General features: G+C 33.8%; 1 protein-coding gene across 1 annotated transcript; it reads right to left on the bottom strand.

Moving 5' to 3' along the window:
* Positions 1-494: 494 nt before the first annotated feature.
* Positions 495-1,073, bottom strand: LOC133824628 (uncharacterized). The gene has a single exon (XM_062257579.1). The coding sequence runs from the start codon at positions 1,071-1,073 to the stop codon at positions 495-497; it is 579 nt and encodes a 192-aa protein (XP_062113563.1).
* Positions 1,074-13,317: the final 12,244 nt, after the last annotated feature.

Genomic DNA, 13,317 nt, shown 5'->3' with positions numbered 1-13,317 from the left:
GATTTGTAGAGAGAAGGACTAAATTGCAAATGAATTAATTTTCCAAGGCAAGGTAATAATTATGTGATAGTTATGGGAAAATGATTAATTATGAATTAATTAATTATTTAACTATATAGTTTTTGTTTTGAAAAACTATATGTTAAAATAAATATTAATCATGTTTGGATTAATAATTATCTTATTTAGAATAAGATATTTATTTATTTATCAAAACTGATATTTTAAGAAAAAGTTAATTTTGAATTAACTAATATTTATATTGGAATAAATATATTGTCTTATATATTAATTAAACAAACAAATGAGAAAATTAGGAAAAACCCTAATGTAGCGCCACACATGGATATTCCCTATCCCTGGGATTTGAATTTTGAATTTCTAATAATTTTTTTTTTTTTTTGGTGAATAAGAATCATTGTATTGCTCAAAACAAATCATGTACACTTATAGTTTCCTTCTACCCCTATGTTACTTACATTCCACTTCTAACTTTACAATTTCTGATACCATTCTTTATCCCTATTTTGTTTCCCTTTATACATTACAGTAAGTCTCAATTTTAGCTCTCTCTTAATGACCTCCATTGTATGATTGACATGCCATATCTTAGAGGACCACAACACATCATTTCTGACTCTCCAAATATGGTACACTAGAGCTGATACAGCAGCTATGTAAAAACTTCTCCTGAGTTTAGTAAGGTGTTTTGCTTTGGAGATCCAACGCAATAGTGTGTGATAATTCCCTGTTTGAGCTCTGCAGCCAATCCACTCTTTCAATTTCACAAGACATAATCTGCTGTAATCACATTGAAAAAATAGATGTGATATCTCTTCTGTATGATTCCCACACAGCAAGCACATTTTGTCCACTACCTGACAGTGTTTATTGAGGTAGTCTCTAGTTTTCAGCTTCTGGTGTAACGTCAGCCATAGAATGTATCTGTGTTTCGGTATATTGCATCTCTCCCAGACATATTTACTCCATTGGACCTTTGTTTGTTGATCATATAGTATTGCATGCCCCGATTGTATTCCATATTTCACTGCCATGAAAGCTGCTTCATCCATTTAAGATCCTTAATTTCCACTATTTTCTTCTAGTACCAGCTGCAACTTTGCTGTACTGAGTAAGTCCACCTGTCCCTTGCTTGCAAATAAATGCTTTGTATCCACTTAACCCATAGGTTGTCCTTTTTAGAGGCAATTGCCCATACATATTTCCCTAAGGCAGCTATATTCCATTCTATAATTTTTCTGAATCCTAACCCTCCTGCAGATTTTGGAGTACAGACAATGGACCAAGCAACTGCCCCTGGACCGTGATCTTCTGCAACTCCCTTCCACAAAAAAGCCCTGCAAATTGCATCTATATCCTTCAATAACTTCTTTGGCAACACCATTATTTGAGCCCAATAAGAGTCTATGGACAGTAAGACCGCATTGATCAAGGTTGCTCTGGCACTATATGATAAATTCCTGGAGCTCCATTGTTTAATCCTGGCCACCATTTTATCTAGAATGATCCCACACTCAGCGTTAGAAATCCTTTTAGAACATATAGGAATGCCCAGGTATCTGAAGGGTAATGAAGATCTTGAGAATCCTGAAGCAGATACTACTCTCTCAATCTCAGACTCACTCATGCCACTTCAATATATTGCAGACTTTGCCTCATTTGGAAAGAGTCCTGAAGTCTTGGAAAATAACTTGAGTCCTCTAAGCATCAAAAGGATAGAAATAAAGTCTCCATGACTGAATAACAAAATGTCATCAGCAAAACATAGATGATTCAACTTCAAATTAGCACACCGATCATGAAACTTATAACTAGGATAAGAGCCAACCTTAAGCATGATCCTAGATAAGTATTCCATACCAAGTACAAATAACAAGGGGGACATAGGGTCTCCTTGCCTCAATCCTAGTTTAGCCTCAAAGTATCCATTTAATGAACCATTAATCATCAATGAAAATCTGGTAGTTCTAACACATACCATGATGAGCTGAATAAAATTCTGTGGAAATTGAAAACCAGTGAGCATTTCTTCAATAAAATCCCATTCTATGGTGTCATATGCTTTCCTCAAATCCAACTTAATCATGCAACTTGGCTTACTGTTTTTCCTCCCATAGTGCTGAACTAAATCTTGACATATCATGATATTGTAGGCTATATATCTACCATGAACAAATCCCCCTTGATTTTCTGCAATTAGTTCAGGTAGCACCTTCTGGATCCTTGAACAAATCAACTTGGATGCAGCTTTATAAATGACATTACAACAGGATATAGGTCTGAAATCACACACAGAATCTGGGCAAATATGCTTGGGAATAAGTGTGATGGTTGTGTTATTAATTTCTCTAAGTAATTTACCTGAAGTAAGGAAGGATAGCACAGCTGTAGTAACCTCCGAACCCACCAAATCCCAATTATCCTAGTAAAAGTAGCTACTATATCCATTTGGGCCTGGGGCTTTCAACCCTGGAATTACAAATATCACGTTCTTAACCTCCTGAGCTGAGAACTCTATTGAAAGAGTTTGAATGAGCGCTGCATTTAGAACTGGTCCCAGGTTCATGATTGACCAAGACACCTTCTTCCTGTGCACCATTACTGTCCCCAACAAGCCTTTATAATAATCCAAAAAAGCCTTTGTTATATCTGTAGGAGAGTCTACCCAAATCCCTGCCTCATTCTTGATGGACAAAATTATGTTCTGTATTCTCCTTGCCTTAAGGGACGCATGAAAGATGTGAGTGTTTTCATCACCATTCGCCATCCAAGAAGCTTTAGCTTTTTGTGCTAAGAAGCTCATGTAAGCTTTATGGTAATACATATACTGCTCTCTAATCTCTTGCTCCTGAGAAATCAACCTGTCATTTAAGGGATCTTTCTGCAACTGCTCCTGCAGCTCCTTCAAAACAATTCCTGCCTTGAATTCTGACTGTTGAATATCAGAAAAACCCTCTCTATTTATGGTCATTAGCACCTGTTTCAGCCTTTTTAATTTTGATACTATTTGGAACATTGGTGTACCATCAACTGATAAATTCCAACTGGCCTGAAGTTTATTTCCATAACAGGGTGCTTCTTTCCACATCCGAAAATATCGAAATGGCTTCTTTTCCAAGTGCATTTCCAACGTGACATGAACAAGAATTGGACTATGATCAAATATCCCTTCTGGCAAGAACACAGCCTCTGAGTTTGGGAAATGATCAGTCCATTTTGAGTTAACTAAAGCTCTATCAATCTTGGAATAAACCCTCTCATCTGCTCTCTTCTTATTATTCCAAGTATAGAAACAGCCAGAGAATTTCAAATCTTCCAAATGGCAAGCTATCGAACAGTCTGAAAATTTGCTTGAGAACTTTATGGAGGTTTTTTTGCCAATTCTATCATGCATGGAGAGAATCTCATTGAAGTCTCCAACCACCATCCAAGGGACAGATATACTCACAGCCAAACTTTGTAAGTCATTCCATAGGCTCTCCCTAGAGGCTGCATCATTATAACCATATACAAAAGTAATCAAGAAGCTTCCTGTTCGATTAGGGACCTGTACTTGATAGTGAATTAATTGTGTAGTACATAACTTGATATCCAAAGTAAAGGCACTCGGATTCCAAGCAATTATTATCCTACCCTTATCAATCCAAGGGTTATTGTTTGTGAAACACCATCAAGAAAACAGATTCGTGTAAATAGACCCCATATTTTTATTCTTCACTTTTGTCTCGAGTAGACTAACCAAGCCAACCTTCTTTGACAGAATTAAGTGTTTAATCTCCTTGTGCTTATGTTGACTGTTAATCCCTCGTACATTCCAAGTTAAAATTCTATCCATCTAGAACAGAAGGTCCTCCCCCCTCTCTTACTGTATTTCTCCTCTGTAAAAGCTCCATCTCAGGGTCCCCCTCTAGCAGGCAAAATTTATTCTTCACACTCGTTTGGATGGCATTATGTTCCTGTATCTTGATTCCCTTAGTAACTGATTGAAAACCATCAGCATCTACATTAACTTTGCTTACAATAGGTGATGAAACCTTCTGTTTAGGGACCCATTCTTGCTTCACAGTCTTACTCTTCCTGCAAACTTGAGCCTCGTGTCCTAGGCCAGAGCAATTCATACATACAGTGGGCTTCCATTCATATTCCACGAGGATGTCTACTTCTTGATCAAATTCATTCAAGAAGCTGATTCGAGATGGAAAGTCTTGTGTCATGGTCACTTCAATGAGAATTCTGGGATAAGCTAAGCGATCTCTGTTTTTAGTAATGGAATCCACTTGAATTGGCTTCCCAATCTGTCCCACTATCTTGAACAGAGACCTATCACCCCAGTATTTAATATCCAATCCTCCCAAATGAACCCAAGTTGGAACTGAATCAATGTCTTCCTTAGTAAAATCATCAACCGGATTCTAGGCCTTCATTATGAGAGGTTTATTCCCAAAAAACAGATAGCCTCCATCCAAAATTCTATCTCTTACTTCCATAGATAAAAAGCGAATGATGAAAATACCAGATGAGAGAATGCCAACCTTATCAACTTGATCCTTCCATAATCTCCTCACAAAGCCCTCCAGGATTCGGATTGGTGGATTTGCACCAAGCACATAGCAGACTAAAGAGGATTGCCAAAACTTCACCTCCTCAGCAATATCCTCAACATCAATTTTGACTCCAGAGGTCCTCTTCTGATCGATAACACCTTTCCCTGTAATAACCTTCTCTTTGACTCCATTAGTAGTGACATTAGTATAGTTAGACTGTAAAATCGGAGATGGTACAGCCTTACCCATATTGACGTCTTGCATAACTTGCTTAGAAGCCGATATCCAGTCTTCAACAATCGTACAAATTCCAGTTCGAGGCGTTGGAGTAGATTCACGACAGGTTCGCTCTGCCCCTGCTTCTTGCTCATCCTTTGACATCTCCAATTCCTGGATCCCAAGGATGGCATCCATAGATCGAGTTTTAATGACCCTATCCGCAGAAGTTGGACCTGTTTTCTTGCCTTTGCTCTTCGATTTGCCCTTCCCCCCAACCTTAGATCCCTTTGCCATGGCGCCGATGCAGATATATCGAGAGGAAAAAAGCGTGGGAAAAAATTTCTAATTTTTTTTTTAATATAATTTATTTATTTAATTATTCTTTTTAAATATGACTTAAATTAAATAATTAAATATGTTATAACTTATCAGTTTTATTTTAAATAAAATAGAGATTAGTTAAATTAGTTAATTATCTTTATAAACCTAAAAAGAAGCAATACTTTTTAAGAAGTTGTTTACAGTAGTTTAGACTGTTAGACTCTCTCTCTAAAAAAACGATAGGTTTTATTTGTAACATCGAGAAAATTCTATCATGAGAATTTTAGGGGAAAAATAAATCTTAATTAAAAAGAATTTAATTGGAAAATTATGAATAACTAAATTTGTATTGATTTAATTATATATTGGGATAATAAACGGTTTTTTATGTCCCAAATTATGTTTTATTCTTTGGAATTGTTAATAAATGATATTAAAATTTAGAATGGAAAATAATTTGAATTGAAAGAGTTTTGTCTTTTAATTTGAATTACTATTATTTATTGGGAAATAGATAATAAGAAATCTTTAAATTGATAAATGTGATTTATCAATGTTTAAAGATTTACATTTTAAATTATGAGATTTAAAATAAATAAAATTTTGATTACTCAATTATTATGGTATTTATGGAAATAATTTAAGATGTTTTCATTTCAATTAAAATCGAATTTTATTAACTATTTGTGATAAATTGATGTAAATTACATCTAATTATATTTTGGGATTAAAAACTAATCAAGATAAATATTCGTCCAATTTTAAAGTGTTTATTTTAGCAATTAAGGGTTAAATTAATAAAAGAATTAATTAATAAAATAGATAATAATTAAATAAATAAGTTATATATTAAAATTAGATTTTAAATAAAAAGAAAACCCCTAATTTTTAACATAATAGCTCTATCTCTCTCTTTTCTCGGATTCCCTCTCTCTCCCCTGTTTCTCTCTTTTTCTCACACGCCAGTCGTCTTCCCGAGCTCCGACGACCACCTAGCCGGCCTCTGATTGCTACACGCGCCTGACCAGAAGATTCAGAGGCCACCAAATTTTCAACCATGTGGGCTACCAAACCTCACTCGCCGATTAAGCCTATCAAACAGTCGCTCGAAGTTCCGATGTTAGTTCTGGTTTTAGCTACGATCCAGCCACCTCGAGCCTTTGTTGGCCAAGCAACCACCACCATCATGTTTCTGAAATCGTAGGCTTCAAAATCCACTAAAGGATCACACTCAATGGTCATCGGAGTTTGAAGTCAACGTTCGCCGGAATCCATGGATATTTCTGAACTTTCAACTTAGATCCGAGCTTTTCCGAGCTGTTCCAAGAGAAACCACCACAACAGTGATGTTCCCCAAGCTTTGGGCTTCGAAGCCTAGTAGGTTTATAACCATAATCGCCACCTTGGGGGCCGCCGCCACTGTGGTCACTCGAGCTCTGGCGTGAGCTTCAGACATCAAAGAAATAGGGTGGCCCAAGGCTCGTTTCGAGCTCCAAATGTCACCATCAAACCTCGTTTCACTGTCCTAAGCATTGGATATAATTTCTAACCCCAATTTTAATTGGTTTGGGTTTTAGAAATTAATTGCGATTTAGGAAATTAAATACAATCATGTATGTTGATAATATGTTATGAGTTAATTAGCCTATTGTGATTTTATTGGACTACTCTGGCACTATTATATGCCTTGTTTGTAGGTTTTTTAAAATTTGGGGATGTTCGATTTGCAGCCATTATGCTGCCAATGTTTCCAGAAATTTACGAACTCGTGTCGAGTTAATTTTTATAAAAATCACTCGTTGTTTTAGAATCGATTAGAATAGAGATTTCTAAATATTAGCAAATATGAGTATGAATTTTAAGTTGTATTCTATTATTGCTCGAGGCTAGAGTAGTACTCTATTAAGAAGTATTATATGTGATAGCTTCACAACACTAACATTTTGTATGTTGGTTAGAGTGTTGATTTTTGAGCCTTTATAAATAATATGTTACATAGAATAGCTAAAGGCACGTTAAGGGAGATTATAGTCATATGATAGTCACGAAATTATTATTAGTGGGGTAAGAAGGTAAAAGTTCTCAGTTAGGGTTTTTGTAATTGGGTGCTTCTGAGATTATCATAGACCATAGCCTTGGCACAGAAAAATGTTTTGACCATTGCGGTCTTGAGGGTGTGGTATCACCGTAATTACTAAACCTAACGCCACACCTTAGTGAAAGGTTATAGTTGAACCATAGTTGAGGGATTTTATTTTGCGTAGTATTGTGATATCAGATGAACATAAGCCTATGCTATTTTTATTTTAGCGACTAATAATTGTGGCCACTACTTTGTCAAATGTATAATTGATTATTGAAGCATGAATTTATAGTGGTTGAATTAATGGTATGAAATGTGGACTCATATGATTGTCCTATGTATGTTATGCTCATGGCTATGTTATCATGTCATGCATCATCAGGTCACGATATATGTATATAGGCATACATGCATTGCATGGGATTTACTTATTGGGCATTAGCTCATTATTTTATTGTTTCTCCCTTTTCAGGTGTGACTTGATACTCGGACATCTTGTGGGCTCCGAACTCAGTAGCAAAGACTTTTATGAATAAGATTATTCATATATGCAATATTATTGTATAAGATTAGTTTAATTTGACTTTATAAACAACCGAGTGTTATTAAAGTTCAAAAAATTTAAATTTTCCACATTTGTATAGATATTGAGTTGTGGTTTTTATGCTAGATGCCTGTCATATTTGTAGAATTTATCCTATGAGCGGTAGACGTGCTTGACATAGTGGGACGTTATATTTTAAACTTGAAAACTATTCAAAATCTCCTATATCAATCAAACCTCTCTAGATCTCATGTGTTGAGTACATCTAGAGATTTCTAAATCAACCTTTTGAATCCTACGTGCCCACACACGTCCTTGTGTGTTGGAGGATTGGTCTTGAAGATCAAGGTGTGAGCTTTCATAATCTCGATAGGAAGATTGTTGATTTATACAGAATGATTCTTGAATTCTTGATAGGCTAAAAGAGGTAATATCTAATCTATTTGATTATGATTTAATATATCTATATATGTATGATTCTAGCTGGTAGTAATAATTTTTTTAAAAAAAGACCCATTCCACTGCGTAACTTTAATTTACACTTTTAATACCAACACTAAGGTTGCGAACTCTTCCTCTTTCTCTTCCTCGACCTCTTCTATAATGGGAAGAGGCCTCTTCGTAGGAGGACCTTGAGGTTTCAGGGCTAGAGATTGACCCTCCTTTATTAGCCTGCATGCCAACATGTCGACATCGGTTATCACTACAAGAAAAAAATAGTATTCATAACACTTAAAAACTGCTAACCGGGAGTATTGATATCTGAAAATGCTAACATAGCTCCTGTTATTAAAAGTCCTGTCTTTTCTATAACAGTATTCGAATGTTATGTTCGATGTTATCTTAAACTATTCAATAACACATTTTTAGTTGCTATAATATTCAAATAATAACATTTAGTTAGAGTATTTGATTATAAATTTGGAGTTTAATCTTATACTTTATGCATAACACTTTTCCACTGTTACATTTGATTATTTTGATAGCATTTTTAGTTTGTTATATTATATAAATCATAACAATTTGTTATGCTTATAATATATTTCTAAATCATAACATATTAAAAGTCTAGTAATAAAATTTTGTTACTTTAGTGTGGATAATATATTTTAAATTTTATTTTGATAAGTATACTTATAAGGTTTTTTTTTAATTAAAAGATTTTCATTATTGTATTTTGATAAAAAAAAATCAAAATTAATCATAAAATGTAATTCTCAATAGATTGATAAACCACAAGTATTGCATTAAACAATAACTAATTCAAACCATGAATATGTCTACTTTATGAGATCTTAGTTCTAACTTAAATTTGAAAGCATAACATAATAAAGTTTTATAATCTTGAACATTTTTTACTTTAAAAATGAAAAATAGAAACATTACAAGATACACAAAAGTAAATCATGCATGAAACTTGCTCCATCCTTCAATTCATCATCCAACCAAGTACTTGCTGTTGAAGTTGTTTGTTGCCATCTGAAGCCTTCTAAATTGAAATCTCCTCAGGTTTCCAAGGCAAACCTCCTCATGATGTTGCTCTGAAATTTTTTAAAGCCTACAACTGTTAATCTCTTCTTATTGTCAAACAATTTAACTCTGCAATGAAACATATATGAAAAGAAAAAAGCAATGAAACCCAACACTACTTAAGTAAGTAATGTTAGATTAAACAAAAATATGTACAGTATAAACCATAACAAATCAGCTTTGCAAGATATGAATAGTTTTCCTCAGTAACTGTAATTAAGAAACATGTAACAACATGGAAGAGTACCCTATCATTGTATCTCAATATGTTGAGGTAACTGATGCAAAAAGACCAAATAATACAGATTAGAGAAATGGTATCAAACCAAAGAATAGGTAAAGTTAAACATATATACATAAATACACAAACATAAAATACACACATAAAATAAAAGCCAGATTCCCTGTCTTTTATTTCTATTTTGGTCTGTTTTGATGGAGTTTTCCTTCTTTACTTGTATTTTTCTTAAGTAATAATACAGGTAGATTTGTTTAAAAAAAAACAAATTATGTTGCACCAATTTGTAAACAATATATTCTGGAGATCATCTGAATCTCAATAAAAAAAAGGTATATGACATAGTATTTTTTTAGCGACTAACCATTTCAATGTCAGAAAAATCTCGGCTGCCCAGTGTTAGGCTCCTGAAATTCTCCTCACACCAATGCTCCACATACATCACAGAAGTTAAGTAGGAGCCAAGAATCTATACACACAATATTCAACACCGTCCTTATCACATCTTGATCCTTCAGGAAATCAACGCTTAAGCGTGCCTGCCTATAATTTCAGCCCATTTCTGCATTACAAAGTAATAGCATAAGGAATTCAGTATATAGCATATGTGATCTATTTTGTATCTAACAAAAACATAAATGGAGATGACCAAGAGAAGTAAATAAAATTTAAATGACCTGATTAGGCAGCTCCATCAATCTCTGTAGAAAGTCATCCCTCTTCTAAGGATCAGATTCTGCATGAATCATATGACAAACCTGAAACAAACCACCTGTTTTAAATGTGTATGACCGTTTTATGTATAACAAAGTAAATAGGTCCAACTAAAAAGTCCTACCGATTCATAGAATGAATGAATCTGATGAGGCTCAAGATCTGCAACAGTGGTTGGAAGGCCTGTTAAAAGTTCACTTATAAATGGTTCATTTTCTCCAACCTGCAAATAAAAAGGAGCAAAGTACTGAATAAATAGGAGTTAACAAAATAATCCACTCCAGTTTCCCTTAATTGTGAAAGCAAGTTAATATCACCCTTTACTTAGTTGCAAATATAACTGAACCCAGAGAAAAATATTGACAACTATGAACAGCCGGAATTCAAATAAAAAATGTGAGTTTCTCAAAGTAATTGTTACCTGAACAATTACAAATTTCCGTTTGCATTTCTGAGCAATCTTCAAGAATGTACCACAGGCCATATCCTGAAACACATGAACACAAAGCTTTAGCAACACTTATGTAGACAAACCATTCAATTTAAAAGACAAAATTTCTCAGTAACTTTTAAGCCTTAAACCTAACCAAGAAAACCACAACAGAACAAATACCTGAAAACCAGGATGTGTCTCATGCATGAACTCAAACAATTTTTTCACAACAGCTTTTAGGAACTTCCAGTGAGCTCTTAGAAACCTCGGGTACTGTCCAACAACATACCTGCAGAAAGAGAGGAGGATTATGTACAAGATTTCAAAAAAGTACTGGTTGTATACCTCCAACCAAGTTTCTCATAGTTCTCAAAGTTACTCAATTAAATCAAGTGGCTAAAATTCATGGTTTCTACAAATGACCAAAGAATCTGGATGGAATGAGGTGTTATGGCCTGGCAGTCTATATCTATATGCATTCCACCTCAACTCAAGATAGATAATCAATCATTCAATCATGAATACTTACATAATGTTACTTGCGATGACAGCTTTGTTATCCTTCCCTTTCATGATTTCGCATAAATTCAACAAGTCACAAATGACCATAACCAAAAATCTGTTCTCCTGCCAAAGCAAACCAACATAAAAAATATGAAGGGCATACATTGACCTCCAGAACATGAATATTTCTTATGAATTTGATGATGCAAACACATTATCAAGAAACAGGTATAACATTTAAATAAATAAACTCTCATATTTCCCAAATGAGAGGGGCATGTAAAAGTGATATCTGGGTTCTACATCAAGATCCCTAACACCACATGACAGATGCATGGACATGTGCCCTCACAAACTCATAACGATATGTGGTGTAAATAACATTTACAAGGAAATAAAGTACAAGATTACACTGACCATGTGACTATCTTAGATCAGAATAAACATTTTTTTGTAGTCAAAACAGAAATGCCAAGTAAACTATTATCACAAATAGAAAATGAGTAGAAATAACATTTATAGGGAAAGTTAAAAATGTACCTGTTCTTCCATCATCGAAATAGATATAGACCCTATTGCCCAACATAATGTGTTTAAGTTGTTCCAATTCCAATCCTCACCACTTAATTATTTGCTTAGCTTCTTTAGCATTTGCATCATACAAGAAGAATAGACAGCATACGATAGAATTTATAATGAAAATAATATATAACACAATCAAATGACACATTTTCTCTGCAAGTGTCTGACAAGATAGAAACAAGGTGTCCATTATAATTATACATGTAGAAAATAATTTCAATTGAATGGCCAATAAAAGAAATTCCCCACTCATATTTTTCCTCAAACTATTCACTATCAGCAGCCCCCAAGCTGCAGCCACATGACTTGAAAGAAATTTCCACTCAAAATAGGTCGCATCATAACAGAAATATTATTAGACATAAATATAAATAAAAACTATAGCTAACACAAGCTTGTACTAACTTTGGTACAAATAGAAAACATGAAAAATATTTCAATACATTTACTACTTTATTTTCCATAAACCCATACCAGCTTAATAGTGTCCTCGTGATCAAGATGTGACAAATATATCAAAGTCTCCCTCATGATCTGCAACAATAATAGACCATAGCAATTTGGTTAAGGAAAGTTTCCATAATAAATAAGAGTTCAAGCAATTTTATACCTTCATTCCCTTTATTACATCCTCAAGAGTAATAACCTGTAACAGAGACAAAAAAAATAAGTCTGGATTAATAAAAAAAATGTTTTCCAACTGTTAATGAGAACACAAAACAGTAGCACCACCAACACAAAACATAGACCATCAAAAATCAATATCATATTCAAATTTCATGCTAAGTTCAAAGTAGCCCCTCACTTAAAAAAAAAATATCAGCCCCTCTTCCTCACGGAGTAGGCTCAATCACCTTCATCACTTAAAAAAAACAATATATATATTACTATACTACAAACACAAAGAATGTATATATGTGTGTGTCTATATTCATATTCAAATGATTTATTCACATTAAACTGAAAACTGAACAAAAGAAAAGATATATGAGCACCTGAGAGAAGCATAACCTATTAAATCTACCACTACTAAGGTTATTCATACAGACTTTAAGATTGGAGTACTCATAAGAATATCACACGAATGGAAGAAAAAATAAACAGTCACCTAATCAAAAGGCAAAACTAATCACTGTTAAATCAAAATCTTGATATTCTGTCAATGATTAAAAAAAAAGGCTGATTAATAACTTATCAAATGATATTTCGCTTCTTCCAAAAGAGCCATCATCAATTTACTCAAAAAACTAATAATAAAAACCCAAAATAACTATTTATATCTTAGCCGAATCCTACCGTTTAGCGAGATTAGTGAGAGTCAGAAGGAACCCTCCAGTGAAATTGTTTGCATCAAGAATCCTTTAGCCACACCATTTCAAGACAAAATAATGTCATTTTACAATAGTTATCAATTTTCTTAAATAAGCATGAACTATAACAAAGAAAATACCCGAAAGAAAGAAGAATAAAGGAAAATGGTATACTCATAAGACACAATGTTACTTGCACAGTAAAACCCAATACTTAGTTTATTTATATGATCCAAACATATTGTATAGTTTGCATGTAAAACTGATAGGTCAT

The sequence above is a fragment of the Humulus lupulus genome, chromosome 3 (genome assembly GCF_963169125.1).
Source record: "Humulus lupulus chromosome 3, drHumLupu1.1, whole genome shotgun sequence".
Lineage (NCBI taxonomy): Eukaryota > Viridiplantae > Streptophyta > Magnoliopsida > Rosales > Cannabaceae > Humulus > Humulus lupulus.
The sequence above is the reverse complement of the archived record's forward strand: the minus strand, read 5'-3'. Positions and strand labels throughout refer to the sequence as shown.